The 24,796-nt window shown below is 37.2% G+C and overlaps 3 protein-coding genes across 8 annotated transcripts; all 3 read left to right on the top strand.

Moving 5' to 3' along the window:
* Nucleotides 1–263: 263 nt before the first annotated feature.
* LOC147855570 (uncharacterized) lies at nucleotides 264–3,285 on the top strand. Of its 5 annotated transcripts, XM_087330646.1 has the most exons (3): nucleotides 266–446; nucleotides 1,203–1,433; nucleotides 1,503–3,285. In XM_087330646.1, exon 3 carries the CDS (start codon nucleotides 1,527–1,529, stop codon nucleotides 2,298–2,300), a length of 774 nt encoding a protein of 257 aa, XP_087186772.1. In that variant the 5' UTR covers nucleotides 266–446; nucleotides 1,203–1,433; nucleotides 1,503–1,526; the 3' UTR covers nucleotides 2,301–3,285. The 5 variants fall into 5 exon arrangements, with proteins under 5 accessions (XP_087186769.1, XP_087186773.1, XP_087186772.1 ...); XM_087330643.1 differs by lacking the exon at nucleotides 1,203–1,433 and having other exon boundaries at nucleotides 264–446; XM_087330647.1 differs by lacking the exon at nucleotides 1,203–1,433 and having other exon boundaries at nucleotides 265–446; nucleotides 1,516–3,285.
* A 2,022-nt stretch (nucleotides 3,286–5,307) lies between these two features.
* SEC8 (subunit of exocyst complex 8) lies at nucleotides 5,308–16,647 on the top strand. Of its 2 annotated transcripts, none has more exons than XM_087330641.1 (27): nucleotides 5,308–5,461; nucleotides 6,261–6,374; nucleotides 6,470–6,682; nucleotides 6,892–7,065; nucleotides 7,250–7,354; nucleotides 7,469–7,578; nucleotides 7,741–7,875; nucleotides 9,081–9,222; nucleotides 9,341–9,447; nucleotides 9,613–9,929; nucleotides 10,015–10,178; nucleotides 10,265–10,380; nucleotides 10,489–10,559; nucleotides 10,743–10,873; nucleotides 10,954–11,003; nucleotides 13,203–13,303; nucleotides 13,478–13,590; nucleotides 13,694–13,801; nucleotides 14,013–14,222; nucleotides 14,313–14,398; nucleotides 14,555–14,738; nucleotides 14,875–14,952; nucleotides 15,041–15,142; nucleotides 15,241–15,315; nucleotides 15,885–15,980; nucleotides 16,063–16,112; nucleotides 16,212–16,647. In XM_087330641.1, the coding sequence occupies exons 2-27, from the start codon at nucleotides 6,345–6,347 to the stop codon at nucleotides 16,303–16,305; spliced, it is 3,162 nt and encodes a 1,053-aa protein (XP_087186767.1). In that variant the 5' UTR covers nucleotides 5,308–5,461; nucleotides 6,261–6,344; the 3' UTR covers nucleotides 16,306–16,647. The 2 variants fall into 2 exon arrangements, with proteins under 2 accessions (XP_087186767.1, XP_087186768.1); XM_087330642.1 differs by having other exon boundaries at nucleotides 6,270–6,374.
* A 3,599-nt stretch (nucleotides 16,648–20,246) lies between these two features.
* LOC147855572 (actin-7-like) lies at nucleotides 20,247–22,411 on the top strand. The gene is made up of 4 exons (XM_087330061.1): nucleotides 20,247–20,328; nucleotides 20,914–21,307; nucleotides 21,480–22,093; nucleotides 22,178–22,411. Exons 1-4 carry the CDS (start codon nucleotides 20,269–20,271, stop codon nucleotides 22,241–22,243), a joined length of 1,134 nt encoding a protein of 377 aa, XP_087186187.1. The 5' UTR covers nucleotides 20,247–20,268; the 3' UTR covers nucleotides 22,244–22,411.
* Nucleotides 22,412–24,796: the final 2,385 nt, after the last annotated feature.

Consider the following 24,796-nt stretch of genomic DNA (forward strand, 5'->3'; position numbering starts at 1 on the left):
CGGCAATGGCTTGGCTCAAGCCTGAACGGTGTCGTTAAACCGTCTTTTAACGGTTTGGTGGTTCGGTTCGGTTCGGTTCAGGCTGCAACCTACTTAACCGGTTTGAGCTCGGGTTGGCAAGGTTCAAGCTGAACCAAACCGGTTCCAGAAAAGAAGAAGAGAAAGAGTTCAATCAAATCATGATTTCCTATGAAATGATATAATATCAGTTAGCTAGATACCTGTTGTTAGCCATGGCATATAAGTAAAGCAGGCTCAGGCTATGGAGGAATTGACCCCTGTTCAGACACAGTCTTAAGACACCTGCTCTCCCTCTCTCTGTTTCCCCTCTGTTTTTGGAGACCCAAAAAGGTCCTGATTCTTTTGGGAGAAGAATGCTGATGATGATGCGCGCCCTCCTTCATCCCCCCCACATCCATCGCTTGCCCATGAACAGAACCACTCAGGTTTGTAATAACCACGTTTTCTTTGAATCCATGGATAACCTCTTCTAGCGATCAAGCAAACAGAACAGTAGTGGGCCTTTTTTCTTCAGCCTTCTGTTAGAGTTTCTGAATCTGGCCTGATGTTTCTTTTCTTTTCTTTCTTTCTTTTCTTTCTTTCCTTTTGAAACCCGGTTTCCTGCTTCACAAGAAATGGCGTTTTCTTTAGACTCTGGTTACATTGTATGAATTTATGGTTTATCCCGATTTATTTATTTTTCTGCTTCAAGAAAAGGGCTGATTATTTACATTTTTGTTGTCGTTTCCAAATCTACTGTTAATAAAGATGTTTTCAACAAATAAAAATGATGGTTCTATATATTTATTCGTACCTTGCCTATACAATTTGTGAAACCGAATCCTAGTCTTGGATTGGTCCTGATGTTTTTTTCTGCTTAAAAGAAGCATTTGTTTTTAGACTTTTGTTAGAGTCTTGTAATTAGCTCTAGAATCTAGATTCATTGGCTCAATGGAATTTTCTTTGAATCAGTAAACATGTTGATTAATCCTAGATTCACAAACTATTAAATGTCTACGAAAATTCATTTGCGTTGGAAGCAGAAAGCATCTTGATTGAAATAAGGTTCGCAGACTGTATTGATAATCTGAAGAAAATGCATAAAAAACAATCATCTTTACGGTTTATATATTTATACTTGTTTGGCTCAAAACATTCTTCTTAACAAAAATCTAAAGAAAATGTCATTTTCTTTGTGGCAGAAAACAGAATTGTAAAGGGAGAGGCCTTCTCTGGAGTAGACTACGTTATTGATTAGCTCTAGATTCAAGATGTTTCTTCCTCATAAATGAATTCAAAGAACTTTTTCTTAAGACTTTTGTTGAAGTTTGTGAATCTAGGTTAACTAAGGTGTTCTCCCCATGGATCTTCATAAGACACTTGTTACTCGTAAATCTAGGTTCAATCAAGATGTTTAACATGTGAACTTTAGGGTGAATAAATATGTTTTTGCTTCAAAGTAAAGGCCTTCTTTTTTCAGATTCTTTATGCTCCTGTTACAGTTTGTGAATTTAGGGCTAATCAAGATGTTTTCTGCATCTACCAACACACCCTCCCAAGTATCAGACAATCATCTGATTGTCTGTAAAGAGCTGTCTCAAGGAAAGCTTCTTGAGCTTCAATACGCAAAGCAGCCATCTAAAGATTTCTGCACCTTTATGGAAAGCACCCCAGAACCAGAGGTAGTGGCCTTCTTCAGAGGCATTGTAATTGAAGTGGAGGAAGCTCGGAAGATTCGAGACTTTCATATGAAAATTGTGGATGAAGAGGATAAATTCAGAGTCAAAATCTTCTATGGAGCTGAGAAATCAGGACCTGTAATGTTGCCTTTAGAAGATTGCATATCGTGCTATCCAAATGCACTTCTTTTTGCTTCTGAAGGATGTAGCTTGAAAGCACAAGACTGCATTTTAGAAGAATATTGTGATCAACCAAATGCTGTATGTAGATTGGATGCAAAAGGGAGGAGTGGTTTTGTTATTACACCTGTACGGCATGTGGAGAGGATGTCAGACTTGAATGACAAGGAGCTTTTTGACTTGTGGAGCTTGTCTGTAAGAGCTCTGCAAAATGCAAAGCTTCCATTTACCAGCATGATATTAAACCATGGAACCTATCGTAACCTTGAGCATTTGCATCTCAAGGTATGGGTGGATGAAGCTATGTATGAGGAGTATTCTAGGAAATGGACTAGATCAAGGCAAGAGTTGTGGAAGCAGTTGCAACAGCTCAGCATTCAAAGAAAAGAACTGAAGAAGAAGCAGAAACAGAAGCAGAAGAAGTTTCCTTCAGGCGATTGATGATCGATTCTTGGGTTTTATGTCGTCATGCATTCTGACGGTGAAGTGAACACTTGAAGAATACATTACTAGCTCTGTATGGATTAATTATCCCCTATTGTTTTAGTGATTTAGTGATTGTGGCAACTCACCACTCAGAGAGAAAAACAGAAAAACTGAAGCTTTCTGACGTGATCCTTTGATTTCAGTGAAAAAAGCAGAAGAAGAATAAGGTTTCTGGCGATTGATCCTGTGATCTCAGAGAAAATGGCAGAAGAATCGATTTCCAAGTGATTGATCAATGATCGTATGGTGTCGTTCATGTTAAATGGCAAAGTTAAACGAAGAGTTACGCATCGTGAACTCCACACATATTAAGTATTTGCAGTAGCTCATCGTCTATAGAAAATTACGAAAGAAGAAGTTTCCTACTTCTGATTGATCCCGTGATTTATGATTATTGCATGTTGATTGGTTGAGCAACAGTCTAAAACTATCTCCTTTATTTAATAACTATATTTATCCCTCTGAGCTCATGATGCCAGGGTGGAGTAGTAGACTCAAGACTAAATACCTTCAATATAATGCAATTCTAGAAAGTTCATCTGGTTACAGAAATAGTTCCTGAACTATGACTAGTGAAATCAATAAAGAAATGGGGTTTGTATCAACTGTTGCAAACCTCAAATGTGGTGTGATGCAGAACTGTCCAATGGATTATAGCTACACCTGTGATTTCTTGCCTCAGCTTGGCAATATTTTAATGTAAAGACACATATTTCCATAAGATTCATTGGGTGGCGTAATATTATTTGTAAATTTCCTAATGTGAGCAACATCATGGGGAATCTAGACTTTTTTGACTTGTTGATCTGAAACTTTTGGTGACAGACCAACTTTTGTATTATTTGTTGAAGATTTCCCATATGCTATGGGGATTATTGCCATTGATTATGGCTTATGATTGTAATTCAATGCCATGTTACAAAGAAGGGGTTGCTGGTTGGATGTCTAGTATGGTATCTATCCATCCTATCAATTGTGGTTTGTGATTGGTAGAACTTTTATCTCCTATTTTGACGATATTGATCTCATGTTTAATGCTCAGAAAGTAAATAATAGCTTTAGATAGAGGTATCATTAAAATAAACACATTTGTGAATGAGATAAGAGTTTTATATCTCAAGGAAGTGGTATGGTGATGCCATCTTCTAGTAACCATCTTTCTTCTCACTAGAGATAAATGAGCAAAGTTTGTCTACTAGTTTTACCTGTAAATCCATTTGCATGTAGCTTCTTTCCTTTTTATAAAAAAACAAGAATTTTTTTTGCCAAAGAAGAGTTTGGACCATAGATTCCAAATGCAATAAAGGAAAAACTTAAAGGAACCAATTGATTTTAAGAAAAACTCCGAAGTTCCACGATATTGGTTAGGGATTATGAGTGGAATCAACCATTGAATCTAGACTTGTCTCTTTAGTAAGATATTTAATTCCAATAGAACCAAGGTTTCAATAGCAAGAGTCAATTGTCTCATTCTTTTAGTCCTCGTACATTTTATGTAATACTCTCTCTAGATAACAAAATGACATCTCCCTCTCTCCTCTCCCTCTTGGCTAATTTCAAAAGCCTAGCTCAACAACTATAAGTTGCATTTGTCTCAACAACTAATGATAGAGAATAACAATCATACATTTGGAACTAACAATAAGAATAGGAAGTGCCCTTGGGCAATGTATCTAGCCTAACCCTTGCAGGGGTAGCCATCGGGTGGATCAACAAAACAACATACACAATTGGAGCCTAGCAGCAATGGTAGAGAGTAACCATCATACATTTGGAACTAACGATAAGAATAGGAGTGCCCTCGGGTGGTGTATCTACCCTAACCCTTGCAAGGGCATCCATCAGGCGGATCAACGCAACATACACAATTGAAACCTAGCAGCAACTAGGAATCGATAACGGTTCAGTTTTAGCTTAACCGGTTTGGGAGTTTTCAAACTTGAACCAAACTAGCTCTTAAACCGGTCAAACTGGTTAAGCCTTAACTGGTTTATCCAAACCGATTAATCCGTAACCGCTGTAGCCCAAAACGCTCTAGTTTAGCTTGGGCCATCCCAAACCGCACTGAAACAGGTTAAGGACACTCTAATCAATTTGACCAATTAATCAAAATTGATTAACCCTCAACCGGTATAGCCCAAAACGAATCGGTTCAGCTTGAACCATCCCAAACCGAGCTCAAAACCGGTTAAGGAAGCTTTAACCGGTTTGACCGGTTTATCCAAACCGATTAACTGTCAACCCATTTAGCTGAGAACAGTTCAGTTCGGCATGAGCCATCTCAAACCGGTTAAGGAAGCTCAAGCCTAAAACGAACGGGTTTGGTGGCTCGGTTTAGGCTTGAGCGGAGCCAGTGCCGATCCCTAGTGGCAACCGTAGAGAATAACCATCAATGGCAGACCCCATGGGACCAGAAGGGTTTGATAAATAGCGAGGATCTCTCTCTCATATATATATATATATGTATATATATTAGGTCTTGACTTATGGGATGAATGATGTACAGGGTATATCATGGCACTTCCCTGGGAGAGAGAGAGAGAGAGAGAGAGAGAGAGGGAGGAGATCTACGGAGTTTGGGAGAGAGAAATTGGGGAGGAGGCCAGATATGTAATTTCGTAGAACTACAAGCCTTCATTTATGCAAACGACCAAAACACGTATATATTATGCCTTAGTTGCCACATCGAAAAGCAGGAAGCAGAGCTGAAGACAGACAGACAGACAGACAGACAGAAGGTAGAAAACCAGAGATTCAATATACATAAATAGCGCTGGAGCCATCTTCTCCTTCAGGTCTCCTCCGTTAGATTATGCAGTGCTCCTTGCCCGCGCTGCCCTACCTCTCCCCCCCCCCCCCCTCACCTTTTCATTCTTCTTCCTTAGATCCTTTCGAAGGAACTCTCCCACCTTGTTTTCCGCTTCTTCAGGTCGCGCACTTTGTTTTTTTTCTCCAGATCGCACCAATTCTGCTTCGTTACCTCAGGTTTTTTTGTACTGCTTGTTTATTCTCAACCTGCGGAGGATTCCTGATCCAAGGAAAAGAAGGAAGTTTGTAACCTCGAATTATTTTGTATCTCCCGGATCATGTATTGCAAACCTTCTTTTGATTGGCAGGTGTGTAATATATTTTCTTATTTTATTTTTCTTTTATGAGCGATGGAACATATTTCTTTGTTTAATTTTCATTGATTCTAGAGGAAGAATTTTGTTCAATGTAGAGATAACTAGTGTATATTCCTACTTAGCTTTGCCGTTCTGAGAAAAATGACTTAATTATGCTCTTAAGCTAGATATTTTTTTTGCTAGATTTTCTGCTTTGGATAATAATAGCTTAAATGTGCTAAAATGCTCATCTTTCGACAATCTGAAATGACTTAGTGTCCCTCTTTTGATTGGAAGATAGGTAGTATATCACTTTGGGAATTTGCATTTGTGAGATAAAATGGGTTGAAGTGGCAATTTGTGATATGAAATTGCTTGAAATACGTTTCTATTGAGTAGCAGATATGTAGCATATATGCTTACATGGAATCCAATATATGCATATTTTCGATCTGAAATGCATTAATGGTCCAATTTCTTTCTGAAAATGGTGCTAGTATATATCTTTGTTAGGTTTGTGGAAGAATTCCTTAAACCAGGCACTGCTCCTTTTTAAGTGATCTAACATGGCTCACAGTCTTTTGTTGATTGGTTGATATGTAGTATAAGTCTGTGAATTTGCAATCTGTGAGAGAAATTGGCATAAATGCTAACAGATGCAACCTTTGGTGATTTGATGTGGCTCATAACAGTTTTGTTGATTGGAAGACAAATCTATGTTGGAAAATTTACTGTTTGTGAGAAAGAAAAGGAGTTAAACATGCTTAACACATGATCTAAAATCGTGTATTATCTCCTGCTTGGTTCACAGATATCCAGTATATATCTTTGTTTGAAGTACCATTGCCAAGCAAAATTTCCTTAAACGTGGTAAGATACATCCATCTAATCCGAAATGGCTCGCAAACATTCAGTTGATTGGCAGGTATGTAATATACATAATTTTGTATATATATTCGTGAGGAACAAGTCTAATGAATGGCTGGAAGAGCTAAGCTACACATCTATTATTTCTCTCAGATTGTACAAGCTGAACTAGAAGAAATTGGTGAAGTTTGGAAACAGGCAAGATTTGATTCGCTTCCTCACGTTGTGGAAATTCTGACATCTCAAGTTCCAGAAGATGCAATCCAAAGTTTACGTCAGCAAAGAGATGATATTGAAGACATTGTTGACGATGTTGTGAAAGGATACCACAATGGCTTCAATAAAGCCTTCCACAATTATTCCCAGGTTTGTTTGCTTTTTCCTTCTGAAAATATTTTTGGAAAAATAAAATGCAGTTGTAAAACCCTGAAGATTGACCTATAGATTATTCGTGCTAATCGAAAATGGACTATGTAAATGATTACTGATCTTTGTTAGTCGTGATGCAGATGCTTTGAACTGTAATAATTCTGCTTTTAATGTGAGTGGTTACAGTCTGCTAAATCTGAATGCAGATACTTCGAGTGTTTAGTGATTCCACTTCTAATGTAAATGGTCTAAAGAAAGACTTGGATAAGGCAAAAGAATTACTTGGAACTCGAAACAAACAACTGCAACAGCTTTGGTATCGATCTCTCACCATTCGTCACGTTTTATCTCTACTTGACCAAATTGAGAATGCATCTCAGGTAGCAATTTTTATACTTAAAAGCCTAAAACTTTCGCCTGTCTTATTGATTTATTTTCCATCATTATGATAATGTTACAAGTTACATGAAAATTTTCGATTATGTGTTGTGCAATGTCTTTAATATCTAAGCTGACATCATCAGTTTCTCTGAATGTTTGCATACAATGCTTATTCCTTAACAGATTCCTGGCCGAATTGAAAAATTGATAGCAGAAAAACAGTACTATGCGGCTGTGCAACTTTATTTGCAGTCAACAAGCCAATTTGATCGAGAAGGGATTAATGGGGTATCATGTGCCCGAATATAGGCATAGTCTTGATTTTATGTATAGTTGGCATTTTACTTCTTTCATATACTGGTACACCTTCAAGAAATTTGAACCTTGTGATTATATGCGCAGGTTGGAGCCCTTCAAGATGTTCGATCAGATCTTTCAAAGCTGCGTGGAACACTATTTTTTAAAATAGTTGATGAACTACATCTACACATTTACAACAAGGGATCTTTCAGGTATTATGTTATTGTGTGATACATGTAATACAAGTTTCAGGAAAATTCAGTGTAAAATATTCTCTAGCCATGATAAATCAATCTTATCTGACATTACTTTATTAGGATGTATCTGGCACTCTTGATTCTAATGCTTGATTTTCCTGATTGATGCTTTGGCAGTGTTAAACAATTGACGGGTTCTGACGCTGATGATGACTTATCAACAATTCCAGCTATGACAATAATTTATTCTAATGGATCACAACCTATATCACAGAGAACAAGAACACGGAGAAGTGATCATGAATCAGAAAGGTACAACTGTGTAACATTAATAATTCTAGATGAAAAAGAGCATAGAATATGATGCAACCATTGCCTTCTTTATAACTTGCAGAAAAAATCCTTCAAATAAAAAATGCATTTGGTAGAATTTAATCATAGCCTCAGAGATTGCATCATGTTATACAAATATGTCAAGGGCATTTAAGGTGGAATATGAGTTGAAAGAAACCCCTGAAATATGGCATTTCCAGTCAAGGAACAGTTCAAAGAAACCCCTGAAATGTGACATTTTCGTTTTCCAGGGGTTTTAGGATTGGGAAGATTACTAGTAGCTAAAAATATGTTGAAATACTAACCAGTTTGGGCAATATAGCATTAGTAGAATTTCCATATTCTCAATTAGAGATCCCGCTCTATTAAAACACACAAAAAACAAATAAAAATAGCATTACTTTTCACATATTTCTATAATAAATCTATATAAGATGAGATCAAGATGACTGCCTAATTTACTCTTTGTTTAATTGTTTATCTTAAAAATTTTAATGTTCCAGTTTCCACAGAAACTATAACTGAGGGTGCATGCTTGTTATGCATTTTCAATTTGCATAATGATACTGAATCTAGTGTTGATAACTTTTGGGGAAATAGGAATATGTATTTTTAATTTGAGATTGGCACTTCCCTAAGTATTTCTGCTTTCTAGTATTTTGTCATACCATTTGTGCAATATAGTTGTTAATAACCTTTTTTTTTCTGCCAAGTTATATAAATATGAAGGTAAGCAATCTTTCCAGATAAAGTTAACAATCATAGGTGGGGGCCAACCTTCTTTTTACCTTCTTCTCTATTTCCTTTCTTGGGTTGCTTTTGTCTTCGAAAGTTGCCTTTGTAAATCTATGACCATAGATCTGGTTGACGGAAAACACCTATCCATATATATGATATGTACAACTTTCAATATGTATTCTAGTATTTCCCTGCTCTTTCATGATAGGGTTTGCTGTATGCTCTCCTAGTTTACGGATAAGATACTTTATTTTTCTTTTATTTATTAATACTTCAGATTACCTGTTTCATATTAATCATAGTTCCATCCTGTTATCTATGTCTGAGGTGCATTTGAACATGCATCTACTTCCCTATGAACACGTTTCAGACGACTTTATCCAGAATGAAAGCATTGGCTTCACATATAATGTGTAATAATACTGTAAGTATCTGAATCATTTCAGCTCATCCATAGATGGAAGAGAAGAGGAGGGTTCTCAGGTGGGGGACAATCATGATAGTGAAATTGTTGGTAGGGTGGTGGCTAGGCTTGCTGGAAATGGATTACCAAGTTGGTTAGCTGAATCCACACCAAATGAGTTTGTTGTAAGTATATCTAAGATTCAATTTGCATTTGTTCCTTTCTATGATATATGGAATATCTAATATTAATCAAATGAGTCCTGGAATGTCATGGAATTCATACTGAACAGTTTTTTTGCAGGATCTTATGATAAAAAACGAAGCTCCTTTGCATGTGAAATACCTGCAGACTTTGGTAGAATGCCTTGCACTGCTTGGGAAAATTGATGCCGCTGGGGCCATTTTAAGGTAAATTTGGTAGCATCCTTTATAACTCTAGAAAAATAATGCAGTTTTCCTCAGTAACTTCTTAGACCTCTTATTGTTCTTTTCTCTATATTTTCAATCTTTGGTTGGTCTCATATTCCATATAGTCTTTTAGACATGTGAATTTGTTTTTCTTTCTTTCGACAGTCAAAAGTTGAGACCTACAATTCACGAATTGATAATAGCAGAAATCAAAGCTCGTGCTGCTGCTATCGAAGTCTCGAGGCCAAGGCTTGATCAGATATCAAAGAATGCGAATGGGGTCAAACCAAGCAAATATTCATCTGGTGCAGGGATTAGTGTTACTGAAACCCCATTTGAGAACAGAATATTTTTAAATGGTAACTGGGGAATGAGACAGTCAACAGGTGCTTTGCCACCTTTCATGGGGCCATTGCAATCAGGACAGGCTGCAGCCCGGGATCTTTTAGAGTCTGTCTTGCGTCAGGTCTCTGGGGTTTTAGGTAAAATTTCAGAAAATGAGAAGCTGATGTTTAGAACGCTCCCCATGTCTTTGTTTCAATTATTGAACATGTCATTGTCAAACAGAAAATCACGTTATTGTTGGAGAAATGATGGAGGCCAATTCTTCTACACAAAATGATGCAACTTCTCCAAGAAGATCCAGTGTTGATCTCAACTGGCCTGGAGATCCAGATGTAGCTCGTGCAACTGGTGGATATAGTCTGTCTTTCGCTTTGGCTGTCATTCAGGTATTTCCTGGCGAAGGCTTTTCTATAAAGAAAATAATCAGTGAATACTTCATAGAGGATCATGTTCTTTCAACTCTTTTTGGCAGAGCGAATGCCAGCAGCTTATATGTGATATCCTACGGGCTACTCCAGATGCTGCAACAGCAGATGCTGCAGTTCAGACGGCAAGGCTTGCAAGCAAGTTGCCAGGGAAAAACTCAAGGTTGTATTCTGTAGCATTTGCTGATTTTCACGTAACCATTATCTACAGGTAATGATGTAGATTGATGTGTCTACTGGATTAATTCATCAAATGCCTTTGGTATTGCAGCAAGAATGGAGTTGCAGAAGAGGGACTGTCATTTGCCTTCCGGTTTACAGATACAGTTTTCTCAACTACTGGTACTGGTTAATCATTCATTTGTGAGAAACAGTTTTCTCCAAAAGATAGGCCAGTAGTTATACTTGTAGTAATCGAGAATTTATCCTCTCCAACAGATGCACCTGGAGTAACTTTCCAAAAAATACTTCTCCTGTGGTTTTGATGTCAATATTCAATGTCACGATTGCTAATCATGGATGTAGGTGGGGATGGACTGAGGCAGCTGCATAGCCGAAGAACTGCAGGTGGAGCTCAAGAAGGCTATGGAACTGGTGCAATTCTTCCTGAAAGGGGAATATACTTGATTGCAGCAGTTTATAGACCTATTCTTCAGGTACTGTCATTGACCAATTATGTTTAATGTGGTCTATGCTTAAATGAATGTTTGCTCATTGATTTTCTATATATGCTTAGTTTACAGATAGAGTATTGCAGCTCCTTCCTCCAAAATACTTGCAGTTAGGGTAAGCGTTCTGTTTCAACAGCTTGTGCAAACCATCCTTTTTGCAATATGTGTGTTGTCTACTTACGCCTATTTAACTGCATAACTATGTTAAATAAGCTTAATATTAATAATCTAGAAAACTCAAATCAACAATTAGATGGAAAGTTAAAGATAACATGAAATTATTTTTATGTCTATTGAGGCTTCAGCACTATTTTGTTAAGAGGAAAATCTAATAATAAAATACAAATATTTGCTGATGAAGTGTATACTTCCCTTGATAACTTAAAGTGCCATACTTAAGACACCACCTAGAAGCTTGAGCTCATATGTGTATGCTTTATTCACGCATAGAGACTTTGTAATTCAATGTATGAATACCCCTTTTTAGGAAGGAGAATAATATCAAGAACACATGTATACTCTGGTCCCATAGGTCAAAATTGGCCTCTTTATGGACGATAAAAGTTCTAATTCTAATTCTAATCTCACTAGAGAATGTCAATATGTAGAACAAAAAGTTTATTTGTACCTATTTAAATGCATAGTTATGTTTAATAAGCTTAATTCTAATAATCTAGAACACTAAAGCAAGATAACAGGATCTGAATTTTATGTCTATTGAGGCTTCGGCACTATTTTGCTAAGAGGAAAATCTGATATTAAATACAAACGTTTGCTGATGAAGGGTATACCCCTCTCCTGCATCTATATCTCACTATAGAACAAATCTAGAACAAAAGGATCAATGTGATAACCATGCCCTGTACTTGACCAATGTGATAACCATGCCCTGTACTTGATCTAATGAAATCTAACCTTGTAACTGGATTAATATTCTTTCTTTATTAGATTTGAAAGCACCGAATGACTCAACCAACAAATTATTTATTTTATTGGAAATTTCAGTGCATTATTGTACAATGCATTTTATAGTTCAGTGGAGAAGACTGAGATTTTCCAATTGAAGTTACCAATTGATAAGCATCGATGGAGTGCTTTCAAAGGATATACGTTACGATGCTAGGATTATTAAAAAGTTGGCTTTGATGCTCATCAGATCACAACCATTAGCAGGGAGAATACCTTGTTTCTCATGGAGAATAAGAGTGTTAATGCATATTTTATTGCACTTCAAATACATGGAAAGCACACCAATGAAATTTCGAATAATAATCCATTCTTGAGGCAGTGATTGAGGGGCGATCAAGGATTATAGGAGTTACTGCGGCTGTTTGTCTATGAGAGATGGTTGGGAACTTCTGTTGATGTGACCTAATGTGTGTATCAGGCACATATACATTAGTTTTTTAAAAATTGACTACTTTAGACTCCTAAACGGTAATCCTACCCCACCATTCTCCAGTGTGGTTGTTCATGTACTTGCCATTGCTTTTGTATGAATGTTGATCAACATTTAACCTGTTCTTTGCAACTATTAATATGAATAGGTGTGCCCTAATGTCTAATCCACTCTATGTAGAATTTGGCTAAATAAATCCATATTTATTGAGGACTTCTTTGAGTGTGTTTCCTGATAGTAATTCGTGTAGGTATGTACTTGCTTATCTTTGTTTGATAGATTTTCCTTGTGTAGGTATGTATTTTGTTTATCTTCATTTGATTGATTTTCCTACTCTTATCCGTCGTTTTCATTCATTAATGCTATCACATAGGTGTGCTTGTATGGCTGGACTATCCCAGTCTCATAAACTTTGCTCATCACATCTTAATATGTTGAGGGTGAGACAGGTTTTGTCCAGTCTATGCTATCAACGATGAAGTTGGTAATCGTGATAGTTCTTAATCTTAACACATAAGGATGAGGATTAAAACTGATAGGCTTTTTTGCCGTGGCTCATTTGGTTTCCTTTCTCTATAAATTACAATCATTGTGTTCTCTTCTCTGATATTTTTTTTGTCTTCTTTTGGAGTTTTCATGATTCTTCAATATATCGTTTAGTACTCTTGGTTTGATTGTGGCCATCCCCATGCATCAAATTGCTGACCAGCTTCATCTTAAATAGTGAATATAGCAAACAAACGTTAACCTTTATCTTTGAAGAGTGAATATGTTGCATTTGCCTAAATCTGTAAGCTTCTTACTTTCTGGCTGTTGCTGGATAAATTTAGGAAATAAATGTCTTTCTAAAATAGTTTCTAGAATACAATGTCTTCTGTATCCCTGCTACAGAACAGTTTTTTTGTGGGAATACAGAAATGATGGGCTTCAAAGTTTTATCGAGAACTTTGTGAAGGACCAGTTTCTGCCTCCAATTCGAGTGGAGTACCGGAATCGTGTGCAGGATGCTTTGGCAAGTGAGTAAACTGTCCATTAGCTATCAGATATGGCCTAATTGTATGATCAAGATGTCATGATATGTCTCTTTGCTGATATTGTACGTTATACCATATCAATTAAAACTATTTGAATGAGGCAATGTGCATGATGTTACTGACAATGATTTGATGATTTAATATGCGTGATTTAAGGTCCTGCTGCATTTAGACCAAAATCTCGCACAGGTATTCTATATGAATCATTGATAGAGAAAGAAAGACCTATACTGCAAGGTCCACTGGCTGCATCCCAGCTTGTCAGTGAGGTTAGCTCATTATTAGTCTCTCTGGTTCTCAGCTATATAAAAGGCATCTCTTGACAGAAATATGACCTTATAGATGTTTCATTTTTCTGTTACTTGTATGTAGGTGGTCAGCTGGGCACAAGCGATGCCAAAGTATGCCAGTGATTTTATTGAAGTGGCACAGGCTTTGTTAGAAAGGACACTGGAACGTTGTCGTGCCACATATACTGAGGTGCAAATAGGGCTCTTTTACTATAGTTAATACTGGCTTAGAACAGTGGAGTGAGTTGGATTGAGTATTTTCTTTATTGTTATGGTAATCCACAAGTTTATATACCCTGTATGTGCACCTCAAAATCCTTTGTTGCATCGCACAGTATTTATCTTCCACCTGTGCGTGTATGTCTAACTTTCTTTTGATTGATATTGTGGCAACATACCAGGCAGTGTTGGGGAGCCTCAGTTCTAGTATAGTTGGAAGACCAGAGTTTGAGAACTTGATGAGGCAAGAATCAGCAAGTGCACTATTTAATGCTCTATACGTAGAAAAACTTGACAAAAAGGTCTCTGAAGAGGAGTTTCTGGACTCTGAAGCAATGGAATTGGAAATGGAGATAAGCAATCTTTTACTCAGTTATCGACCTTTGAAGCAGGTGATAGTCAAAAAACATATTCCAGTTAAATTTCATGCATCATGCTAATTCTCAGTATCTTTGTTTATAACTGGTTTGTATGATGTACAGGATCAATTGATTAGCAATGACCAGAAAATTGTTTTACTGGCAGCGCTGAGCGACTCGTTGGATTATGTTTCTGAATCTCTTGAAAAGTAAATAAGAACATTCCACTCTTTCAACAAGTGATTTTGATTAAATAATACCATCTGAAGATGGGATGCATGTGTTTTTTTCTCACTTAGTAAGAGTAGTTGCATTGTGCATTATGATGGGCTGAAAATAATAAATGTATGTGGTGGTCATAACAGGCTGGGGCAGAACACATCTGCGTTCCATTCTCGAAAGAAAAATGAACCCAAACAACATCAACTCACCAGTAGCACTCTCTCCTCTGGCTTTGGTGCTCTTGCGGAAAAATATCAATCCCTGAGCGCTGAGTGCTTGAGAACCCTGAGAATCGAAATGCAACTTATAGCTTTGTATCATGTTCAGGTCTGGTGCTATTATTGCCTAGGTTAGCAATAAAGTTCATAAGTGTATGATGAGGATATATAGAACCGTTACCTTGTACCCTATAATGTTGCAAATAAACACATTCCCAATTCTCATGTTTCATGTTCCATGGCAGCATATGAATGAAAGGACCTATGTGATTTATGATGATGCTGAAGAGCCAGAAGATTTTGTAATCTCACTTACCATACAGGTTACTTGCGCTACTTTTGCATTTTTCATGTCTTCTTAAGAGTATTTCATTATCTGTGAAGCTACTTATATACTATTACTATATGCAGATCACAAGGCTAGATGACGAGATAATGCCCTTTGTTCTGCAACAGAAAAGAAAGTACATATTTGGAGGCATTTGTGGAGTTGTCGCTACCTACTTCACCAAAGTTTGTTTTGAATTCTTCTTCTGTGTTATTTAGATAATTGTTCGGTCTGTGTTTCAGATATAAACAATGCTGGGTATTGTTTTTAATAACTATTTCAGGCATTAAATGAAGTTGGTACAATAAATATATTTGGTATCCGACAAGTCTGCCAGAACTGTATTGGCGTTGAACAGGTATTCCATTTTTGTCTGCCAGAACTGTATTAGAGTTTATCTCAATAACTATTGTCTGATATATGGAGAGAACTACTGTAAAGAACCAAAGATAGCCAGTGGTTGATTAACACTAACTTTGGTGTTGAACAGGTATTCCATTTTTGTAGTGGATTAGAATTTATCTCAATAACTGTTGTCTGATATACGGAGAAAACTACTGTAAAGAACCAAAGATAGCCAGTGGTTGATTAACACTAACTTTTATATGCATTCACTTGTGTTAGCTTTATTGGAATTTGGTAGAGAATTCTCCTGTATGGCTCAGAGAGGGGGGAATCCGCCTGAGGGGCCTACCCAGCCCAGCTGAGAGTATGCTGGGTTTGTGAAAACCAGCACTTTATAATGTTCATGACTATCTGGTGCGGATTCCTGTTGGCTGAAATGAGATTGACGAGCTCTCTCATTGTTTTCTGACAGTGCATTACTTCATTAGATTAAATGCTAATTTCAAGGAATTGAGTGAAAATGCTAAATTATTTTGACTAGGACGTAAATTAATGCTCCTATTGATAAATTATTTTATATAGGCTCTTGCTGCAATGTCATCAAGCAACAATGCGCTCATACAACAGCGTCTAGGAAGAGTGCAAACTTACTATCAGCTGCTGAATTTGCCATTTGAGGTGATAGAATCATGGAGATCATAGAAATTCTAGGTTATACAAGTGAATATAAAGTTTTAAGACATTTGTGTTGGTTTCTCAGGCATTGCGGGCATATATTTCTGAGCACCTCAAAGAATATTCTGTCTCAGAGTATTTCCCCCTCACCTGTGCTCATTTTCTTGATGGTTAAATATTTCCATCCTGGAAACATAGATCACATGAATTCGTGTCTTTATGTTATTTTTGCAGGTTTTCCAGCCTGCTAAGGGTAACTGTCCTAGACAGGGAAGTACCTCTAGATGCAATTCAAATCATTGGTGAAATTATAGCTCGTGGTTTGTAGGAAAATACCAATTCAATGTGTTATTATTATTGTGTGTCCTTTTTCCGGTAATATTTTACTATAACCCATTTAGATGTACCCCCAGAGAGAATGTTCCATGTTTTGATAATATTCTTTGTAAAAAAATTCTGAAACAAATTTGTATCATAGAGAGAAAACCTTACCCAAATCATCTTCCAATATTTTGTTCTACAATGAGCTCTAGGGATGTAGTGAAATCAATTGACAGTGAGAGCTCACTGGAGAACTTTTTGAAAATACTGCGTGTTTGTGTAAAGATAATCCAAGGATGAGAGTTCCAGAGGACATGAACTGATGATTAGTACCTTGTTTTTTCTTCTCTTTCCATAACTAAATGAAACCTCCATAATAATTTTATTTCTATTTTTGGAAGGTGTAGCATTGCGATATATTGAATGGGTAACGAAAGTCTGCATTTTTATATCAAGCAGTAAGGATACGATGACTTGAATACAACGTAACAATAGTTTGAAATTTTGATGATTCCCGTGGTGCACTTGGGATGGTTGAAGCCATTGAATACAAAGTGACAATAGTTTGAGATGTTGTATCAAGCAATAGGTATATGATGACTCCCGTGGTGCACTTGGGATGGTTGAACGCAATTTAAGAGACCAAAATAGTCATCACAGAAACCAGATTAGTAGCAAAAGCTCTGGTAATCCGTGATGCTCATTAGTTTGATGTTTGGTGAACATATTTGATGTATATCATCATTTTCTCAGCATCATGACATTTTTGTAGGTGGTGATGGCATTTATTTATCGTTGGGAGTTTTGGGGTCATTGTTGCATGTATGTAATTATTTCCTTTGAGCAAGAGAACTATAAAATAGGGTGTTTTCTCATGTAATTTCCTTTGTAATAAATTTTTAAGTGTGTAAAGGTGGTTTGCCCGTTGCATTTAACAAGTTTTTGATAAGGTAAACATGCATAACAAGGCATGCATCATACAAGTGTAATTGCAGTTATTGTTATTTTATTTTGAAGTTGTAACGTTTATATACATTCACGACTAGGGCTATGGATTCAAGTCTTGAGCAAATGGGGGTTTTCCGTGAAGAGATCATAACGAAAGTTCATATTTTTTGTTTGAGACATTATTGATTATTGTCATGGCACTCCCAACATTTTGTTCCAAGAAATTGGATTGAAAACTATGTGATTGCCCTTTAATTGTTATAGAACATGAAGATCTTTTTATGTTATACTCTAAACCTCTAGTTGTTGGTATGTAGATATACAATTGTCATGATATTAGGAATTGGAAAAGAGTCAAGCATGATGTGAACATTTGAAGCAAGTTCTTATTGGAAAATAATTGCAACTCAATACAATGGTGTGATCTTGTTTGATGAGGGTGTGTTTCTAAAATCACATCTTTAATTTGCATAAGTGGTCCTAAAAACAATGTTACTAGTTTTTACCTAAATGACTATAAGAAACAAGACTACATATTGTTATTTTGTACACCTAACTATTCATGTAGCTAGTCAACCTATTATGTAGAATGCTAAATTTGGTGACAAAAAACATTGTCATTGGTCTTGAACATATTGAAACCAAGGCTATGAACCTTTCAAGGAATGAAAAGAAGAATATCAAAGTTCAATGACATGATATGGAATTCTATGTTAGTTACCACTAGTATTTCATACAAAGTGACAACAAATTATCTTGACATTGTTTGTTTGGTTTAAGGAGAATCCATTGTATTATGTGTAAAAATGAGAAAAGGTGAAGCATAGGTTGTTTCTTGGCACCAATTGAGAAGGAAAGTTTTTGTGGAATGTTTCTAGGGGCTTAGTAAGGCGGGCTATAGGAGATTGATATGGATACAAATATGGTAGCTCCAATTGTGATCTTCATTGTGTTACATTTCATGGAATCTAAAGCTTATTTTATGATGCCTAATGAATTGCATTTTGCACATCGAATGAAGTTGTGAATGCTTGTAAGACATTATGTTTTTTTGAGCCGTCATCCCTAAACTTATATTGGCACATAAATATCCCGCAAACAATCCACTATTGCCATTGTATTTTCTATGTAGATTGTTCATTTTTATGAAAACCATACACATCCAAGGGAAATTTTGGCAAATAATCTCCACATGGTTTTTTGAAGTTTTTCTAGTTTGATTTTTCCTAAAAAAAATGCCCATTCATGAATGACTTGTTAATAACCTTTTTGTAAAGATAAGCATGAACAATTGAAACGTAAACTCAATAGTCCACACTTTTAGGGCATAAAAATTTTCAGTCCTCTAATAGTTATGTATCATGCCAGAATGTTGTAGGGCCTCAAATATGTGCATAGTTTGAAAGCTAATGGGTGCCACTTTGTACGTCAACAAAAGAGAGGTTCAAAAAGAAAAAAGCAAAAGAATTGCACCTAAGCAACTTGCCAGTGGCATTGGGGTGTTCCACGAGACAACTCAATTGCCTAGTTGGGTCATAGCCACCAAACCCCGATGCCAATTACTCTTGCAAACCCTCCTTGTTTATGTATATGTGGGCCATAGTTGCTAAAAACGTGTATTTTATGTTTGGAGTACGTTTTAGAATATCTTGAAGTATTCTACATGTATTCTATGTTTTAATGCTCCCATTCTACAATATTTAACGTATTCAACATAGTTAACATTTCTAGAAAGTTAAAAAAGTATATTTTCTTGACAAAAAACTTCAAACTTTAAGAAGTATTCAACGTACTTAACATGTTGTTCTACGTATTTAACATATTCTATGTATTTAGCACACTTTGTCTCTTCCAATACCTATTCTAACTATTCAAAGAAGAAAGGCAGAATACTTAGCATACGTATGCTACATGCATTGTATCGTATGCCAAGTTTGTATTCCACAACAACAACGGGGGCATGAACGAGAGGCATCATTCCTTGCATGCCACTTGAACCAATGGGGGGACAGCCCCATCCCGTCCCGTCCAGTCTTGTGCCCTCTCGTCCAGACTTGTCTTGTCTTGTCTTGTCCCTTCCCATCTAGTCTTGTCCCTTCTCTTCTCTTCTTGTCCCATCCCGTCTCGTCCCGTCTCGTCCTGTCCCTTCCCATCCCATATTGTCCCTTCCCATCTCGTCCCGTCCCTTCCCATCCTGTCTTGTCCTATCCCGTCCTGTGTTGTCCTGTCCCGTCCCATTACCTATCAAGATGGTTTACGCACAAAGCACGCGAACTATTCTGTGGGTATATATACATACATGGTCTCGGAGAGAGGAGATTTGCGGTGCGTGACACACAAGGAGAGAGGAGAATGCATGTTTCATAGTTCTCTGGAAGGAAGGAAGGAAGGAAGGAAGGAAAAGAAGTGTATGGCTACAATGAGAGTGAGAGTGAATGAATGAATGAATGAAGGAAGGAAGGAAGGAAGGAAGGAAGGAATAGAAGGAATGAGGTTCCATCTCTATGAAGTTTTAAGTGTGAAAAGAAGAAGTGGAGCCCCTCCTCCTTCTCCTCTGCCTCATCTCCTCCTCTTCTTTCTTTCTCTCTTTTCTTTTCTTTTCTTTTCTGTGGTGCCTTCCCTTCTTCTTCTTCTTCTTCACCTGCTGCTCCCCCTCACTTCTCTTTTTTCTTCTGTCTTAACCAGATCAGGCCAAGCTTGTCTCCACCCACTCTCCCTCTCTCCCTCTCCCTCTTGTGGGCTTCATCAGATCTGGGTAAGTCTCTCCCCCTTACTCCACCACTCCTTGGCTTTTAGGGTTTCGGGCTTAGGTCTCGAGTTTTGGGTCATGATTTGTATGTCTAGGTCTAGGGGCTACAGTTATGCCTCCGGATTCTCGACAATGCTCTCCATTTCTCAAAATATCTTTGCCCCAGTCTTCGATCTGTTCGGTGATGTGTGAATCTGCCCCTTATTGAGCTTGATCTGTTCTTTTTTGGGGCCTCTCTTTTTGTTTTGCAGTTGGGTCACTTAAAAAGGAGCAATGGGTGATGCTGATGAAGTTCAACCACTTGTCTGCGACAATGGATCTGGCATGGTCAAGGTAAAAGAAAGTCGTGCTTTTCTTCACTGTTTTGTCTGTTTGATTATCTTACCTCTCTAAGGAGGCTTTGATTGCTTTGTAACACAATGTGATCGATCCAGAGATGAAAAGAGGAGGAGATAGAAGCGAAATAGAAACTGATTGATGTAATGATTGATCTTTATTCTCTCATCCGTATGGACTGTTTTGTATGTTTGCCCTAACACGCTGCACGTATTGGTGACACAATGTAATAGAGAAATAGAGGACCGGAAATAGTAGTGAAACGTTATCTGGATTTTGGTGATGACTTATCAAGTCTTGTGTGGTATGAGTCTGGCCTGATTTGTACTTTTCCCAAATGTCTGGGTTTGCAGTAACACGATGAGACAGAGATAGAATTTGTAGTCAGCAAGTTTGTGAACTGTAGGCAATCACTGATCATTCACACATTTTTGTGAACTGGCTAATGGATTGTGGATTATGATTGATCATTTTTGTTGAATGGGGCCTGGTTAGGAGTAAAAAAAAGTAATGAATGTTTGAGGATCAGCCATCATTTTTCTCACTTGAGTTAATGTCTGATTTTGTACATTCACCTAAAAGGCTGGGTTTGCTGGTGATGATGCTCCTCGGGCTGTATTTCCAAGTATTATCGGACGCCCGCGACACACTGGTGTGATGGTTGGTATGGGCCAGAAGGATGCTTATGTTGGCGATGAAGCCCAATCAAAGAGAGGTATTTTGACCTTAAAATACCCAATTGAACATGGTATTGTGACCAATTGGGATGATATGGAAAAGATCTGGCATCATACCTTGTACAATGAGCTTCGAGTCGCACCCGAAGAACACCCAATCCTTCTTACAGAAGCTCCACTTAATCCCAAAGCCAACAGGGAGAAGATGACCCAGATCATGTTCGACACATTTAATGTCCCTGCCATGTATGTGGCCATCCAGGCTGTGCTATCTCTGTATGCTAGTGGGAGGACCACAGGTGAGATTTATTTCCATTCTTGTCATTAATTCATAATTAACCTATTGACACGGAGATGGCAAGAGTCTTACTCTTCACCCAATTGTATATCTCCCTATGTCTATGTAGTTAATATTAATAAGGCAATGGATAGTGATACATTTTTTTTAAACTAGGTTATGTTTCCATGCAGGTATTGTGCTGGATTCCGGTGATGGTGTCACTCACACTGTCCCCATCTATGAGGGTTATGCACTACCTCATGCCATCCTTCGTCTTGATCTTGCTGGGCGCGATCTGACTGATTCTCTGATGAAGATACTTACTGAACGTGGTTATTCATTCACCACAACAGCTGAAAGGGAAATTGTTCGTGACATGAAAGAAAAGTTGGCATATGTGGCTCTAGATTTCGAACAAGAGCTGGAAACAGCAAGATCAAGCTCTTCCATTGAGAAAAGTTATGAGTTGCCTGATGGTCAGGTCATCACCATTGGGGCCGAAAGGTTCAGGTGTCCAGAGGTTCTCTTTCAGCCTTCTCTCATTGGTATGGAATCTGCGGGTATCCATGAAACTACTTATAATTCTATCATGAAATGTGATGTCGATATTCGTAAAGACCTCTATGGAAATGTGGTGCTGAGTGGAGGATCTACTATGTTCCCTGGGATTGCTGATCGTATGAGTAAGGAGATCACTGCACTTGCTCCCAATAGCGTGAAAATTAAGGTTGTTGCTCCTCCGGAAAGGAAATATAGTGTCTGGATTGGAGGCTCCATTTTAGCCTCATTGAGTACCTTCCAGCAGGTATTGTGTTTTCATTTTGATTTGTCTCCTTGTTGGCTATTTTCCCAAAGAATATGAAGCGAACTCTTGTGTTTTACGTGGCAGATGTGGATAGCAAAGTCGGAATATGAGGAATCGGGCCCATCTATCGTGCATCGGAAATGTTTCTGAGAGGGTTCATTGGAATTGTTTCCTTTGTTTTTGAATTTCGTTGGAAAGTGTTTTGAGAGAAGGGACATAACTATTGTTTTTCTGGTGGTTAATTTGATATTCTGTCCATTATGTTTTGTACCACCTGGTCAAGTTATTGTGAAGTTTTTAACAGTCATTTGCATTGAATCCTGATCTTTTGAATGAATGCCAATCTTAATTGAATTTTTAACTTTCGTAATAATGTGTCACTGAATGAATGCCATCACAGATCATGTAATGATGTTTTTACATGTTTTTAGATTCATATGACAGCAACGTGCATAAGCTCCATGATAAGTTCTCAGATGTGGGACTTGATTGACATGGTATGATATGATCTGTGAAGATGTTAGGTGTTGTGAAAAGCTGTATGGATATTTTGAAGTTTGTAGCTTCTTCCATGCCTAGTCATTCATTTTGTTTTGCATCATTATTGCATATAACAATACAAACAATTAACTATAGGCAACTTGAAACAATTAAATATAGGAAATTTCTGTTGGGAAAACACTGCTCAATTAACTGTCTAATCTAGGAGTTCTGATGTGTATATGTGTATTGTGATATATTGGATGAGGGTTCCATATGGCAGTAATTATATGAATAAGTGATTTGGCTTAGAAGTTAACATCATGAATATGCTATAAGAATGATTTCTATCACCAATTGGACTAAACTCACGGAAATTTGGCCTATGAAGCTAATGTATACCTATGCATGTGCTATATGTGCTTCTACTGTGATTGGGACAAATGCTATTGGTAAGGTGCTCTTTAAGGAAGAAAGAAATTGAAAGCATAATAGAGGTCATCATAACTCTATTGAGATAACATGTGTACAAACACTTAAAAGTAAAAATATCTCTATGAGAAGTGTTTAGAGTAGTGGGAACCTTGGAAATTGTCAACCACAATTTTTTAGAAAAACTCAACATAGTCCTCATGTTGAGGATTAGAAAACTCAATGTAAGTCCTCGTGTTGAGGGCCAAAACCCGTAGCTCCTCATATCAAGATTGAAAGAACTGAACATAAGTCCTCATAGTCGGGATTAAAAAACTCAACAGAGAAGTTCTCATGTTGAAGATTTTTAAAAAATCCATAAGTGCTCATGTTGAAGATTTTAAAAACTCAACAGAAGGCTTGGTGCGGAGGATTAAAAAACTCAATACATATATTTTTACTTGGTCAAGATGTCATGTATTCAGTATTGCTAATGTTGAAGTTATATCATCTATCACCCTCATGGGATTTATTCCTTGTAGATGCCCACTTAGGCCATTGCTACTTGCCACGGCCACTTAGAACTTATTGGTGAATGTTGAATGTGTGACATTATATTTTTTGTCGTTGCTACGATGGACCAAGAAGACTTTGCATTCTGTTTTGTAACCTCTTTTATTTTTAGAATGGAGAAAGAGGGATAAGATAGGGATCATATGGGTTCAGTAAAACCATCTACCTAGTAGCCCCTAAGTGCATCGGGGAATTGAAATATTATTGAACTTATCTACGCATGTAATGAATGGATCATAAATTTTTGTTATTGCAAAATATGTGATTGCACTCACAAGCATGGATATATGTAATTCAGTATTTTAGCGAGAAGGATGTACCACATAGGAGGACGATGATTACAACATCATGCTTGCAATTTCTTAATGGAAGTGTTCCACTAAAAAAAATCCTTGTTCTTCATGTGCTCTATAGTTATTTGTCGCATTGCACGACACACTCTCTTTATTACATTGGCCTGGAAAGAAGAGTCTACACTCTCAATTTAATTGTTTCTTTCATTCAAGGGTCAAAGAGGTGGAAGATGTAGTTGAGGCTTGAATCTCAAAGATTTTTGGACTTTCTTTAGGCACGAGAAACATCACACATCTCTCCCAATTACTGGTTTATTTGACATAGTCTATAACATTGATGTATGGCAATTTATGTATACAAACTAAAGAGCAACAATGAGTTGTTTGGTGTTTACGAGGTAAGACTTGGCTTTTACAAGTGAACTAATCTCGTGTACCATTGCTAATTGAATCTCTTTCATAACCATCATCTAAGGTTGAGCAAGAATAGAAGATACAACTTTGATGATGGATGATGGCAAATCTTGAAACATAGGTAGTATTCTAAATCATTGCTTCTAACAAGCACTTTCATTTAGAAAGTGTTGATTTGGGGTTTACTTTTAGGATTACCTCTAAAGACACGTGGACTAGCAAATACACAATTGCTTCTTTTGTAGTGTTCAAGAAAAAGATAGTGCCCATCATTTCATATTGTCCAATTGCTCATTAGATTTGGGGTTATATTTGGAAAGTTTTCTAATGTTATTTAATGCCAAGAGAATGAGTATTTTCACAATTTACACTTCTTGACCCAAGATCAAAGACAGAGAACGTGAGCTCACAATAATGTCACATGGAAGCTAGGTACGGATTGCAAACCCAAGTAATGAACTCTAGCATGTATAGGATATTGTGGCTTACACATTGTGTTATTTGACACCTAGACAGTGGGTGTTTGCACAAT

Source organism: Azolla caroliniana, unplaced genomic scaffold (assembly GCF_043228905.1).
Source record: "Azolla caroliniana isolate FFs.n. ecotype wild unplaced genomic scaffold, voAzoCaro1.0.p SCAF_14, whole genome shotgun sequence".
NCBI lineage: Eukaryota > Viridiplantae > Streptophyta > Polypodiopsida > Salviniales > Salviniaceae > Azolla > Azolla caroliniana.

Coding starts and splice junctions, on each gene's coding strand:
- LOC147855572 (XM_087330061.1), top strand. CDS start 20,269: ATGGGTGATGCTGATGAAGTTCAACCACTTGTCTGCGACAATGGATCT. Junction 20,329..20,913: donor ATGGATCTGGCATGGTCAAG/GTAAAAGAAAGT, acceptor TTCACCTAAAAG/GCTGGGTTTGCTGGTGATGA. Junction 21,308..21,479: donor TGCTAGTGGGAGGACCACAG/GTGAGATTTATT, acceptor GTTTCCATGCAG/GTATTGTGCTGGATTCCGGT.
- LOC147855570 (XM_087330643.1), top strand. CDS start 375: ATGCTGATGATGATGCGCGCCCTCCTTCATCCCCCCCACATCCATCGC. Junction 447..1,502: donor CCATGAACAGAACCACTCAG/GTTTGTAATAAC, acceptor CTCCTGTTACAG/TTTGTGAATTTAGGGCTAAT.
- SEC8 (XM_087330641.1), top strand. CDS start 6,345: ATGGCTCGCAAACATTCAGTTGATTGGCAG. Junction 6,683..6,891: donor CCTTCCACAATTATTCCCAG/GTTTGTTTGCTT, acceptor ATCTGAATGCAG/ATACTTCGAGTGTTTAGTGA. Junction 15,981..16,062: donor TGCTGAATTTGCCATTTGAG/GTGATAGAATCA, acceptor TTGGTTTCTCAG/GCATTGCGGGCATATATTTC.